This window comes from Aspergillus lucknowensis (assembly GCF_044049455.1).
Source record: "Aspergillus lucknowensis strain CBS 449.75 chromosome Unknown BJX67scaffold_21, whole genome shotgun sequence".
In the NCBI taxonomy this organism is placed as follows: domain Eukaryota; kingdom Fungi; phylum Ascomycota; class Eurotiomycetes; order Eurotiales; family Aspergillaceae; genus Aspergillus; species Aspergillus lucknowensis.
Window position 1 is genome coordinate 246,053 of NW_027263565.1, and position 14,125 is coordinate 260,177.

At 51.2% G+C, this 14,125-nt stretch overlaps 5 protein-coding genes across 5 annotated transcripts; 2 read left to right on the forward strand and 3 right to left on the reverse strand.

Moving 5' to 3' along the window:
* Positions 1 to 607: 607 nt before the first annotated feature.
* On the reverse strand, positions 608 to 1,992 carry BJX67DRAFT_388264 (uncharacterized protein). Its single transcript, XM_071034347.1, has 3 exons — positions 1,676 to 1,992; positions 1,499 to 1,625; positions 608 to 1,446 (listed from the first exon to the last, which is right to left on the reverse strand). The coding sequence occupies exons 1-3, from the start codon at positions 1,759 to 1,761 to the stop codon at positions 982 to 984; spliced, it is 678 nt and encodes a 225-aa protein (XP_070886027.1). The 5' UTR covers positions 1,762 to 1,992; the 3' UTR covers positions 608 to 981.
* A 572-nt stretch (positions 1,993 to 2,564) lies between these two features.
* On the forward strand, positions 2,565 to 4,966 carry BJX67DRAFT_353798 (TMEM165/GDT1 family protein). Its single transcript, XM_071029156.1, has 3 exons — positions 2,565 to 3,543; positions 3,598 to 4,474; positions 4,532 to 4,966. The coding sequence occupies exons 1-3, from the start codon at positions 2,932 to 2,934 to the stop codon at positions 4,603 to 4,605; spliced, it is 1,563 nt and encodes a 520-aa protein (XP_070886028.1). The 5' UTR covers positions 2,565 to 2,931; the 3' UTR covers positions 4,606 to 4,966.
* A 361-nt stretch (positions 4,967 to 5,327) lies between these two features.
* Positions 5,328 to 8,208, forward strand: BJX67DRAFT_372202 (SANT/Myb-like DNA-binding domain-containing protein; the record flags this gene model as incomplete). Its single annotated transcript, XM_071031213.1, has 4 exons — positions 5,328 to 5,463; positions 5,711 to 6,953; positions 7,001 to 8,053; positions 8,109 to 8,208. 4 exons carry the CDS (start codon positions 5,328 to 5,330, stop codon positions 8,206 to 8,208), a joined length of 2,532 nt encoding a protein of 843 aa, XP_070886029.1.
* A 489-nt stretch (positions 8,209 to 8,697) lies between these two features.
* Positions 8,698 to 10,477, reverse strand: BJX67DRAFT_381373 (uncharacterized protein; the record flags this gene model as incomplete). Its single annotated transcript, XM_071033009.1, has 2 exons — positions 8,698 to 9,234; positions 10,241 to 10,477. The coding sequence occupies 2 exons, from the start codon at positions 10,475 to 10,477 to the stop codon at positions 8,698 to 8,700; spliced, it is 774 nt and encodes a 257-aa protein (XP_070886030.1).
* Positions 10,478 to 10,613: 136 nt separating this feature from the next.
* BJX67DRAFT_388266 (NAD(P)H-dependent flavin oxidoreductase) lies at positions 10,614 to 12,488 on the reverse strand (the record flags this gene model as incomplete). Its single annotated transcript, XM_071034348.1, has 9 exons — positions 10,614 to 11,282; positions 11,339 to 11,477; positions 11,534 to 11,657; positions 11,705 to 11,724; positions 11,848 to 12,074; positions 12,143 to 12,217; positions 12,275 to 12,321; positions 12,354 to 12,377; positions 12,428 to 12,488. 9 exons carry the CDS (start codon positions 12,486 to 12,488, stop codon positions 11,016 to 11,018), a joined length of 984 nt encoding a protein of 327 aa, XP_070886031.1. The 3' UTR covers positions 10,614 to 11,015.
* Positions 12,489 to 14,125: the final 1,637 nt, after the last annotated feature.

The window sequence follows — 14,125 nt, forward strand, 5'->3', positions numbered from 1 at the left end:
CCCGGGCATAGCCCAGGTCACGGAACCCCGAGATGACGAGCTATTAGCTGTCGCGATTTAAGCCAACTACGGATGGACACCTGGCATATCTACTAGCACCTAGCATGTGCGTAATGTGGTTGATTCTCGAGAAGATGCAGTAAAAATACGGGGAGTAGACTCACTTCCAGGGCTCTCGGAGGGAGGGAAAACGTAGCTGTTGCAGGAGGAAAATAAAAGGTAAAGGAGGAGCCGGGAGGGGAGACAGATGTGACGCTATCATCAGAGGGAAGCGAATCCGATGCTCCTCTGCGACTAACAACCAGAGCCATTGTGGTAATGGCTCCCTGGGTTCCTACTATACCAGTATTGTCTGGTGAAGAGGATAATGGCGTTGAAAAAATGTGAGAGAGGACAACTCCAAATGCAAAGCAGTGCGCCACATGTTTAGACGCCCTTCTCTCTCAGCAAAGGACTAATGCATGACTGATGCGCCACTGAACTCCTTCCTATCTCGAGATGCATCCCCAAAATTTGTTCCGCATAGTCCCTGTCTGCCCATCAAAAGAATCGATACTACTGTATTCGCCCTCGCATTATTGGCTCCAAATGATCACATTCGATCCATCTTTCATGTCGCAGCGACAATCCAAGTTAACGGATCGAGAGCACAAGTTCGGTGCATCCTGGCGCCAGTCCAAGTAATATCGCGCGTCAAGGATCCGTCCCAAGTGTGACCGAGACAATGGCCTATTACACAAATCACCATGGGCTAAACACGCCATTCTTCATTCCACGATCCATCTTAGTAACAGTTGGGCGATATTCAGGTTACTGGCCCATCAGGCTAAATCATCTTGGTCCCCTGCATCATGAAAGTACAAATCCCCTTCATGCACCCTAAATCCCAAAGAAAAATTAGTCAGTTCAGTGCGCTGCACCTCACTCATCCAACGGAAGGCTGTGGGTGAGAAGGACGGAATAAAAGCCACTCATGTTCCATTACCATCCGCAACGAAGAGCAGACGTATCGCTCTTGAGCTCCTGATTCTCGCGAAGCAAATGCTTGGCCATATCGGAGGCAAATCCAGGGGTCGAATCGAAAACTTCAACGAAGTTTGTTTTCTCAAGCAAATCGCTGAAATTCTGGCTGCCGGCGTGGACGAGCGGATCGCGCAGACCTCTATCGCATATGGGAATCGTTTGGTACACTGCCGAAATTACTGGGGGGAAGTCGTCCATATTCCAAGCGATCGTGACTAGATCTTCGAACATCGACTTCGCGTGCTCCTTGAGTTGCGGGATATCGTACTTATCCGCAATCTGGTAGGCACCAACATGGAACAATATTGAAGACGTTTGGCCGTGTTCGGTGCTATCATAAATGATTCCATACATGAAGTCGATCATGGCTTGCACAAAAAGGGGCTCGTCTTCTTGAAGTTTGACCGTGTTGGTGGCTGACTCCTATATAGTGAGTTCATTGGAACGAAACAGCTTCTGGCAGGAGAACACGTACCAGCCAATCTCCGTCAAACATCCTAGCGAAATAGCCGGACCGACTACAAGCAAGCAGCTTATGTACCTTGAACTCCTTCTCAGCTGTAATGATAGTCATGCCTGTGAACTTTGAACTGAGGTAGTAGCTACGACAATCATCAGCACTCACACTCATTTAGTGGCAGCAGGGGCTCACCTCTTCAAACAAGCCCTAAGGTTCCCTGTTTCCTGTCCAGAATGTGCCGTCACTCTGGCCGATTCCTTGTTCTCGACTTCAGCCATTGGACAGGTAATGAACGTTAGTGTTGGTGCGTTTATTGAAGGTTAGAGTAAGCCTGAGATATCTGTATCTCTCGACCACAAACCCAAATGATGAAGGGAGACCTATTAGAGTACCCTTCAGGAGCCAGTGGCTTATAAAGGTAAGAGAAGAAGTTTGAAGGCGAAGTGGATCCTGGAAGTTGAAATGGCTGCCAAAGACCGAAAGTTGAGGAAAGCTGAGAGATTGGCTCGGGAAAACGAATTCAAGATTGGATCCAGGAGCAAGTGTTTGTATTATTTTTGTCATTGCGTTCTTCAAGGCATTGCCGCAAAGTTGGAAGTACAATGAGGAAGAAGTCCCCAGTGAAGTAACACTATAGATTCTGATATAGGGCTATTCATAGTGTCAGGCAGTCGTGAGCCTTGCAAATGTGAAGTCACATTGAATAAAACTAGATATACGTGTTAGGTGTCCAACCTTCCGTCTGCTGAGAGTTACAGAAGCAAAATACTCCTCACAATATTCATTCGCGGAGTTTAGCCACGAAGGTGTTACGAGCCGAAAGCATAACCCGGTAATCAGAGCGGCGACCAGGTGGTATTGTGGACCTCATAGTTATCACAATTCGATACCGTCTCAGCCGGCGGCCTTGTAAATTCCTTGCAGACAGTACCCAGGCACTGCTGCTCGGGGGAGTAGTGGTATGGGGTGGTCATGGGCATGGAGGAAGTGTAGGACACCGCAAACGGCAGCCCGGCACGTGATGTAGAAATTACCCCTTTGCGGCCGAGCGAATGAACCTTGGAAGGCTTCCAACATTCGAGGCCTGTCAGGGCGTGTCGCTCTCGCCCACTTTTCAACCTCCTTTTCCCAAGTCAATCTTCCGCGTGTTTCTTGTTTTCCTGGTCTTCAAGTGAAGGCCTTCTAAAAAGAATTTGTTAATAATTACAACCTTTTTAACTTATCTTCGTACCTCTGTTTCCTTGTCCTTCCTATCCTTTAATGCCATCGTGGCTTGTCGAAACCGCGTCGATCCTCAAATCCACCTGAACCAACGATCAAATTGCCATCCATCTGACACATACGAGCGCTCGATTTCACTTCCTACAGTATAACTCGGATTCTCTCTCTGCAGCCGCCTTCCTTACATCTTTCGTTCTTTATAATTTGCAATTTACCCTTTTATTATCATGAAGCTCCGCCTTTCATCGCCCATTGTCCTCATATTACTCTCTGCAATCGCGGCCGCCCTTACGGACCCAGCCACAGCTCATGAAAGTGTGAAGAATTCTGATGTTGTGGAACGTGACGCCCCAAGCGCCAATCAAGTTGTTCCAGATCTCGACGAACTCACCCCCCCGAAACCGGCTCCGAAGGGGACGCTGGACGCCCCTGTCGATGGTAAAGATGGCAGGCCACACGCTGGGCCGTGGGTAGAGACAAATGCAGAGCGGGATCGCAAGAAGTCAGGTATGGTGACGCCGGCCTCGGAACAAGTCCGACCAGACTCCAGGTCCACAAAGCACCTGGATTCCGATGGGAGGCCGATTCCCTATTCAAATGATGGGGTCATGGACGATCGCAACAGGGCGGCTCCTAAAGAAGGCACTCGTGGAACAGAAGGCGGCGTTTCAGGAAAGCTGAAAGGGAACACCCCGGCCGAAGACAAATCCCCGGATAGTCCGAGAGAAGCACCCCCGCTTCCACATAGTGAAGAACAAAAGCTCCCAACAACGGGTGAGGACAGCGCAACAAAGGATACGAAAGGTTCAAGCTCCAGCTCGAATCTTGGCGTCCTTGAGGTAAGCCTCCATCACACCTCCAGGTGATATGCATTAACTGATATCTCTATCAAGAAACCTGCGGATCTGCCAGAAAAGCCACATGACATTCCGCTCCCAAAATCCCCCACTACTTCCAAAGATAGTCCCGTCGGTTTCGACAAAGAAACCCCTTCGACGCCCGACGGTGATATACCCCAGGACGCTTTCCATTCGCTCCTTTTCTCCTTTACTATGATCGTTGTCTCCGAGATCGGCGATAAAACATTCCTCGTGGCCGCTCTTATGGCAATGAGACATCCACGATTCCTTGTTTTCTCCGCGGCGTTTTCTGCGTTGATTGCCATGACCGTCCTTTCCGCCGTCCTTGGGCACGCTGTCCCTTCGCTGATACCGAAGACCTTCACCAAGCTTCTGGCGGCTGTGCTGTTCTTTGTCTTTGGTGCGAAGATGTTGAAAGAGGGTAGGGAAATGTCGCCTGATGAAGGAGTGGGCGAGGAAATGAGGGAAGTCGAAATGGAGCTGGAAGAGAAGGAGCACGAGCAACTACGCATAAATCGCCGCCGCTCTTCGGCCACTCCCCACGCATTGGAAGCAGGACGCCTGGGGCGCAAATCACGATCATCTACAAACCGTCTTCCTTCACCTCCAGAGAGCTTATCTTCTTCTTCTTCCCGCGAGTCATCCCCTCGGCGTACTCGAAGTTGGCATGACTTACTTGTGGGCGTGAACAACCTGTTTTCGCTTCTCCTCAGTCCCGCATGGGTCCAGACATTCGTTATGACTTTCCTTGGTGAATGGGGAGACCGCAGCCAAATTGCGACAATTGCCATGGCTGCAGGGCAGGATTACTGGTGGGTCACAATTGGCGCAATAACTGGACACGGACTTTGCACGGCTGCAGCGGTCATCGGCGGCAGCGCTATTGCTGGTAAAGTTAGCATGCGTGTTGGTAAGTACTTAGAACCCCCCTGCATCGAACAAGAATATGAGACTGACACTGTTGAAGTTACACTAGGCGGCGCTGTGGCATTCTTGGTCTTCGGTGCTATCTACCTGCTAGAAGCTTTATTCTGGGATTAATAACCTATTGTAATTGTTAGATTTATCGCCATAGAGTATGGGATCCAGGAAATTTTAGCGAATTGCATTTCCTTCTTTACTTAGCCTACTCACGTCTAACAGGACGACGATGCTTGTCGTAATCTTTCTGGTGGTGTGCACCGTTTCCCGTTCCGGGTTGATGTCAATGGTGAGCTTGGGGACAGCTGTCGCCAACGACATAGCCGGCGTTCGGGGGTCACCCACTCATACAGTATCCTACATTACCGATAGTTTTCCCGCGGCCGTTTTCTGCCCGCGTCGCATGTCGAATAAAGTCACATCAACATACCAGCCTGTATCCGCCGCCCCGCCCGGAGGAGGGGTTGAAGTGGTTTTAAAGAGGTCCCTCTGGAACGTAGAATACAGCACAGCCCTGCGTATTTATGATACTTCCACATCACGTGAAGGGTTAGGGATAGGGTTTGGGGTTATTAGTATTAGTAAGATATTACGTACGCGTGAAACCCTATCCAGAAGCTCGCTGGTCGCTGCCATGATTGGGAGTTGCCAAGCCAAGCTCTTTCAGTCTCCCCCTTTTTGCCCGAGCGTGGCCGATTTCTGAGCTTGCCATCTCATCCTCCTCAACTTTCATCAAGCATGAAGCCTTTCTATCGCGATTTCATCTAAAACTTTCAAATTTCGATTGTCCTCCAACCGTCAAATCTATAGAGGGCGCTTCCGCCTCTTTTACCGCCTACATCATGCTGGGGCATTCGCGCTCTGCGTCGCGACAGGACGTTGTGTCGAAGCCATCAGCGGATGGCAGACGTGTCACGAGAAGCCAGAGCCGCGAGGTCGAAGACAGCCGCGGAGGCTCCCATGAAACCAACCCATCGGGTAGAAGCCATCATGTTCAGAATACATGGGGACAAAGCAAGGGTACGTGTGAAGAAGGTGTGGTTGGAGCTTGAGGCGATTGTTTGAGCTGTTTCTTTTTGTTTTCCTGGTCCATTTCCCGATCGGGAGCATTTCTTGGCGTTCAGCGCTGCTTCGAACAACTCGCCTCCTGCTTCATCACACTCCCCGCTCCGACAAATTCTCTCCTCTCACTTGCGCTTCTGTTGCTAATCTAAAGATTGGATAGCCCTCACCGCCGTCGCCGAAGAGTCTTCTGTGAGAACCCCACAGAAATCGGTCTCTCACTATACAAGTTCGCGCTATGGGAGTTCCGTTATTCCGGAGTCACCCGAAGATGCTGCCAACATCTCGGGAACAACGATTCTGCCGTCTGAGCCTGAGACAGATCTTGACCCTGAAATGATGCTCGAGGCGCTTCCAGATCTTGAGCGAGCCGGGAAAAGTCTTTTGGATTTCCTAGCTCCCCGCACCGCAAACCCGGTGACCGTCGTCAATAAAGCAAAACAGCTCAGCGATCCGAGCAATACCCAGAGCAGACGCTTGCGCTACTTAATGTCAAACTTGGCTAGTGAATTCAAGTATTTCGGTAACAAGACCTATCTTGATCCTGAAGGTATTAATCGCGCGTTCACCACCGCCCTCGCAGGAAGGCGCGGGTCCTTCCAGGACTGGGGTCCAGAGCCTATTGTACATATAGCCAACTGTGCACGCTTTGCGCATGAGATACTCTTGGCTGGTACGAGCACGAATTCCCGGAGACAGGCAATCAGGAACATCGAAAACGTGTTCCCTTTGCCATTCATGGCTAGCTTAGTGGTTGAAGGGCAGCATAAGAACCCTGGCGAGAGTTCTCTAGAAAAGGAGACCTTCGATCTTGCTCTGGAAATTCGCACACAATCTCTGATATTATTGTTAGAGGACCGTCAATTTGATCCCGAGTTCAGTCCCAAAAATGCTCTCAGACGCTGCTTTTTCACAGGGTCGTCTCGAAAATCGCCGTTGCGGGGATTCAACTTGCCGACACTCGGCGGTGCCAACGGTACACTCCCGGGAGAGTATAAAGACGCTGTTCAAGATCGCTACAATGAAATCCTTCTGTCAGAAGTCGAAGATGGGGTTATTGATGTTGAAGAATTAAAGGGCGCATATCGCTGGCAGCGATTCGTCCTGCGTGCCGCCCAGTGGATTCGGAAAAGAACAGAGGAGATTCGTATAGATCTGGAAAACCGAATGACCGCGCAAGAGGTCCACGACGCGTTCTTTACCTCAAAGCACCCTAGTTTTGCCAGTACGCTGGGAGGTACCGAAGCGGAAGCAAGTGGTGAAATGGAGGAGATCGAACACGGAACCACGCAGAATGAGTCTGCTAAGCAGGAAGGAAGCGTGCTACTAGGGCAGCAGCAGCGGCAAAAACAACCTGAATCGCGGCCTGGTCGGAGTGATACGGAGCGGAGACGGTCTTCTAAACCGTAAGTGATACTGCCACGTTTGGGCGGACTTATCTAACCTCTGAAAGCTCCTATTTGAACTCTGCCTCTGTGCAACGTATCATACAAAGACAGGAACGCCTTCGCTCTGAAAGTGAAGCGTCGAGAAATCGCCGACAGTCCGAAATTGTCCGCCCAGTATCGCAAACTATCGAAGAGCACCGTACCAACCGCCGCCAAACTACTACAGCGTTGCCTTCAAGCCGTGCAACGCAGCAGGATGCACGTCAAGAGATCCCAGCATCCCCTGAAGCCTCACCCACTCTGCTTCCCGAGGAAACCGACATCACCATAGCCGATGATTTTCATCTGAACATCGGAGACAAGGAAACTCAATTAGAGAGATCTCATAGCCCCCCTACCATTCCTAGAAGCACAGCTCCGGCGCGCCTAGAGGTTACATCTAACCCAAGAAGATTGAGCGAAAACATATGGGCAGCGGTCAAAGGTGGTATGCTGACGCAGCCCGCTCCGCAGCCTGCTCGGGCACCCGGCCGGAGCGCACGGTTTATCGACCGTCAACAGCATGCCGAACGAGTTTCGCCAATTAGCCAGCACAGTTCGCAAAGCGCTGTCAGACGCGTCGAAGCTCGTGTTCGAAAACGCCCGCGAGCAGTATCCGAGACAGAATCCACCGATGAGGATTTGTTCGTTTATGACGACCGCACTTTAGATATCGACCGTCGTCGAGCAGAGAAACCTCAGCAGCCGGGAAGCAAGCGGCGACGGGTAGAAGAGGAATCGGGGCGCGAACATACAAATCCCGATGCTCGAGCGATCGCAAACGCTGACGATGACGGCGATGATGATTTATACGAGGGCTCCCGTCAGGCGCACTCAACAAGACGTTCTACCCTCGTCAGCTATCAGCCTACAAGGAAGCGGTCCACCTCGAGGGTTTACTGGACCGAAGCCGAAGACAACAGGCTACTGCGGCTGATGAGAGAACACGGCACGAGGTGGGCATCGATCGTAAGACAAAACGAGGCTCAGCCGGTGCGAGAAGACGAAGTGCGGATCGAAGGTCGAGACCAGGTGCAGTTTAAGGACCGCGCTCGGAATATAAAGATTAAATATTATCGGTACGTGTCTTTCCTGTTATCATTTTGCTGAGCTTCGGTTAATGACAATCTTTAGGGAGGGTTTACCAGTGCCTCGATATTTTGAGAACGTGACCATGAAAAAAAGAGATTATGAGAAGCTTGAGAAGATGGGGATTGCAGTATCACGTCCTTAGGGCCCTCGACGACGCGGGAGGGATAGTATCCCCATTGGTGCATTGGAGCAGATTCTTTTTTGGTATAGGCGTTTCTATTACGAGATACCCGAGTTGTTTCGCCGCGTCACATATTATCTTAATGTATTACACTAGTGTTGTCGGTTACTGCTGACTGTAAACGATCGTGGTATCTGAAGCTCGCCGTGCTACCTAGATAGAAGACTAGTTCGGGAGATATATAAGCAATGAAGACTCAGAGCCGATGTCTGATCACAGAAAATGAAGCCAGTCGAATCGCTCAGCGATCCAACCCAATAACAAGTCCAATCCCACCAAGGCCCGACCTTGAAGCTGCGTGCAGCTTCAAGATCGCAGATAAAAGATTATTTCGCCCTTGCCCTTACCAAGGATGACAATAAATTCCGTCCTTCGTTTCCCCATTCCCATTATGTCAATTCAATCGAGAATATTCAATAACAGTAGTAGCCAATAATCAGAGATTATAGCCTAGAACAAAGGCACAGCCAAGGAAAGAAGCAAAGCCCCTAGCATCGAAACGGGGTTTCCAAACACTGCATTTGCAGCATCGTCCGTCGGGGTCGGAGAGGCGCCACCCGTGGAAGACCCCTGCGGCCGATGCACCGTCGCGGTCTCAATGACGGTGGACATAGGACCCAGCCCGGTGTTGTCAGAATCCGGGGCCGTCAAGATGTCGGTGGGGATGGGGGTCGTAGAAGGAGTAGCGGACGTCGTGGGCGTCGTGGGCGTTTCAGAACCAGGGCCAGGGCTAGTGGTTGGGGAGCTGCCGGCGGTGGCTGAGGTGATCGTGGGCTGGGTCTGCACGACAGTAGGGTTGACGGTGTACGAGGTTTCCGGGCTGGAGTCGGAACCAGACTCAGTGGCTGGGTCAAGGGCTGTGAGAATGTCGCCGATAAGGCCTGCACCCGAGTCCTCGAGGGGGAGGGAGAGCGAGAGAGTAGTGGTCGCGAGGAGAGCGACGGGAAGGACTGTCTTGGACAGATACATCTTGCCCTGAGTGTATTCCTGTGGGTTTTAAACAAAGAGAGAGAGTGGACGAGAAGGAGCTTTCCTGTGAGTAAAGAGTGAATGAACGGATGGAAAACTTGAACTTCCCTCGCAGGACTCCGGCCAGAGAAAGAGAATGAACAAGCAAAACCTCAAAATTTCCAAGCCCACGTCCGCAGTTCTTCAGGAGGAGATCCCTTTTTAAGGAGAGATCAAATTTCACAACCCAGCGAAAACCAGTGGAATCATCGAACCAAACCAACCCCTTGGGACCTGAAGATGTGGACCTCTTCCCGAGCCAACAAAACCACATGAACTATCAGTCTGAAACGCAAGCGACACGCGGATCCGCAAATCCGACAACGCCATCTTTCTGGAGAAGTGAACATCATGCTTGGACTGGTTCGTCGGCTCTGCTGTCCCACATTCTTCGATGCAGTTTCGGGCTGAATCCTCTGCTCGCCCACGACTGCGAAGCACCAGTTGGGAATCCTTTTGGCGCTGTTCAGAATTCGCCCAGGAATGGAGGCTGTGAGTGGTTTGTCCGGAAACCTGATGATGTCAGTGATCGACGCGCCATTTGAATCTATCAATCAAGGAGGAATCAACCTCGGGAACTGAAGGTGAGGGTCAGCTGGGGATGTTCGATGGAAGTGCACCTTGCATAAGCCTTTCCTCTCCTCCAGAGAGCGGTTTCCCGTACAATTGAGACATTGCGGTACGCAGGAGGGTGAAGCTGATGAACCCCAAAGTTGCGGCGGTGCTTGGGGGATTTCACGAGACCTGCTGCTTGAGCTGAGCGTCAGTCACGAGATCTGCCACCCTCTTTCCCTTTTCTCCCTTCTCTCTCCATGCCAACCATTCCATCACAATCGGAGTAACCCATCATGGCCGGCATCAACGTTCTTTTCATTGTATCTCACACCGGAAATGACGAACCGTAGCGAGGTTTTTAGACTTGATTCATACAACCAAGCTCTGCTCCGACCCAAAACCCTGTGCCTCCGACTATCCATACACCCACCGTGACCACCTGGAGGAGGCGGCCTACCGGCTCCGCAATGAGGTACAAGGCAGCCGAAACGTCCAGGATTGGGGATCTCGATCCTTGGAAATAGCGCGCTATTTTGATGATCCCGCCTTCCGTATACACGTCTTTAGTGAAGGGTTCAACGAAGACATTCGAAAGGAGTTCCACCGAGCATATCAAGCGCCACGCACAATTACCGAAGCCATCGATCAAGCCACTCGCAAAGAACATATGCTAGCCCGGGAAAGGAGCCTTACGAACCGACAAGAGGCTACCTTCCAGCGGACCCCCGGCAAAACAAGGCCCTCAATTAGACAACACCAAGCGCAAACGGAAACGGCCTGTGGAAAGCGATCTTCTACTGGCCTGTCGCCGCCGAAGTACCGCTGGGCACGGGTGTGACTTTATCGTCGAAATTTGAAGGTGGTTTTCTGAGATGTGAAAAGTCAGCGACTACTAGAAACAGCGAGAAGCCTGAAGGCGTAGTAGCTGAGGATTTCTCTATGATAGTTGTTGGATCGAGACGGAGACGATCGTCTATGCCCAAGAATATCCCTGGTATCTCAAGGTCTCTGCCTTTGACCGACGGGAGTGGGAAGGCGACTTGGACTGCAATAGCTCGCGCATCGGCGAGAGGCTTCAGCAGGGTGGTGAAACATGGTATTTGCTTCAAGTGATCCACTAAAATTCGGCAAAACAATGCAGAGAAACAGATCTATCATACTACGAACATCTCTACGCCACCAATCCACGTCTAGCGCGGACAACCTTAGAGGCTGGAACGATTGGTATACAACCCGCTAGCCCTAGAAAGAGATTCAATCGCCTCCCGCTCGATAGCCCGAGCAAGCTCCTCGCATGTGGGAATAGACTTGATCAACCCAGCAGCAAGACCAACGGACCAGACACCTGCATCGATGTCTCCAGTCTCGTACACGCCTCTTCCTCGGGCACCCGACATGAGATGGGCCACCTCTTGGAACTGGGGTTCCAACTTGCTGTTTTCAATCTTGTGCACCTCCAGGGTGACCTCGTTCTATGAATAGTTAGCACCCTACCCTCATTATCAGCAATCAGGTCGGTCGGTCTCACCTTAGCCAAACGCGTGGTATTGCGGAACTTCCGAAGAACAAGAATGGTGGAATTCTCGTCCATCTTGACAATCGCTTCCTTAACGTTTTGGTGGATTGGGGATTCGACTGTGCACATCCAGCGGGTGCCCATGTTTATTCTGCTCCCGTTAGTCCTATCTGTTTTGTGACTATTTGCGCAGTCAATACAGCGTACCCTTCCGCTCCGAGGACGTGAGCAGTGGCTAGTCCCTTGCCGTCAGCAAAACCACCGGAGGCGATGAATGGGATTTTCAGCTCTTGGGCGCATCTCCCGAGGAGAATCATTGATGTGATATCATCTAATATAATTAGTGCATGGCTCGGCTGTCGGTTGAGAGATACATACATTCACCTCCGTGTCCGGCACTGCAAAGACGCACTACACGTTAGTGGGAATCGCATGTGCCTTGTCAGGTAGGTAACTGTACCATTCAATACTGTACATCCTGTCAGTTACAACTCAGAGTACAGTTGCGGTGCGAGTCTTACCCGTCAATGGAAATGCAATCCACACCCTTCGCTTGAGCCTTCAAGGCATGTCCCAGGGAAACACATTTGTGGATGACAATCACCCCGTTACTCTTGAGGTACTTGAGGATCGGTTCGGGGTTTCCTGCGGTCTCGATAATCTTGATCCCTTCTTCGACGGCGGCCTTAGCGTAGCCCAGGTAGTCTGGCGCATTCATGGCGGGAAGCATGGTGATATTCACGCCAAACTGGACCAGAGATAGTATTAGCCTCCGAGAATGTATACCCGCCGAGCCTCAGTTTCAGGATTAACTACCGGCTTATCAGTCAAGGCCCGAGTGCGACGAATTTCCGCGCGGAGGGCATCTGGTGAGGGCTGGGTGAGAGCTGTCTGGTGGGATTGTCAGCGATCTGGCCAGCCCGATACTGCACCCCGCAAGCAGCGCACCAAAAACCCGAGGCCTCCAGCGTTCGCAACAGCCGATGTCATCTCGTCTTGGACTTGGAATATTGGCGACCGCACCTACCAGCGCGACCAACCCACATCATTCCTGGGGAGTCAGAGTTCCTCACGTTTAGGATGGCTAGATAGTGCGCTTACCTCCTTGGACGATGGGGACCTTGATCCCAAGAGTCTCAGTCAACCATGTCTTGAACGGCATTTTGGATAAATTTCGAGTAATCTAGCAAGTCTCTAAGCAAGGACAAAAGATGCTCCGCCCGCAGAAAAATCACCGGAAACATTGCAGGCAGGACCGGTATGTATTTGGAGGAACCGAACCGACAAGCCGCGGTCCAAGAGTCATCCAAGGCTCGCCTCCTCCGCGTGAAGACGTCGGGCCAGTCGTTTTTACGTGCGAGTTGAAGATATTCCAACAATCCTTACTCCAGTATTGAAGTTGGAATAAGAAATCATCCCGAATGGAGGGCTGCTCTTTCGCGAGGTTCATGGGGATCCAACTTGTTTCTCTTACCCCAATCTTCCCCGCATTTTCAACTCAAAACTACATGCCTCAGCGTTCCGAAGCAGGTAAACGAGCACTCTCTCTCACGCTTCGAGTACAAGTTCACCAAGCATTCCGTTGCGATTCGTTTTTTATTCCCCGGCAACGCGCGGATCGCACCTTCCGTTCACGATGCTCCTTCCCGGGATGACTTCGTTCATTCCAAATTCATACACTCCCCATCGCTGCTCTTTCCATCCGCTTGGGATCGAGTCTCAGACGCCCATCGCACCTTCCCTTCAAGTGTCGAGCTCCTTCCTTCTCGATTCAGTTCTACAAGTAACCCACTGGCACTTACCTGGGTAGCGAGATGAGACCCGGACGTACCAGGGCTATGCAGGGCTATGCAGGTCGACCTTGCGGCCGTAAAGGATATCCAGGTTCAGCCTCAGCTATCAAAGTGGCGAAGGCCATCAGATAACCGGAGACGGAAATCCAGGCCTGCAGTTAGGTCTACAGCAGAGCCTTGGGTTCCAGCCTCCCTACGTATGTAATCCATGAATAAACAGTACTATAGCTCCGTCTTGCCTCAGCGGCAATCACAGTCAAGGCATCTGTGTGCCAGCCGTCACGGCTCCTCTGGTGCGGCTACCTTGAAAAGGCCAGACATTGTCGTACGTAATATTAAAGTAATTGGCACCCGTCGTAGTGTAGCAGGATCCATACACTTCTACACCAAGTGCCCAGCCCATATTCCACCTTGACGCAGCCTGTCTGCATCAGTTCTCTTCAAAGATTCTCGCATCCCAGTCACTGAGATACTGGGGCCACGTTGTTCGCTCCAGTCAGATCAATATTCATATATACTGTAGGGCGTTTCATCGAAAATGAATATTGAACTCCCCAGCTCAACAGTTCACTTTTCAGGATTGTAATGGGTTTGACAAGTATAGGCAAAGCGTCCTCGTTTCTTGATGTACCGTCAATAGCATTGGGAGTAGCCTTGCATACTCGCTTCGCTGGATCTGTGAGGAAAGATTGTCAGTAGATATATAAGTGCAAGTCCCAGCTCCGGCGATGTATCCATATTGTTGGCGATGACGGACAGTCTACCTCGTCAGGACGCCTCCTCCGATGCTCCAACATTGAGGTATTGGATATCTTCGCCTAGGCATCTAGGCCTATCTGCCTCACACTCCAATTGGGCCCCTCTTCATTGGATGGCCTGTAACATTGTATAGCCGTGTGTAACGATCGAGCGTATGTATGGTGACGTGCGGATGCCATTCCGATAGCCTCCGACATTCCACCAGATGTCCCAAGGCACAGTTTATTCCAAAATAGAGATCTTGCAA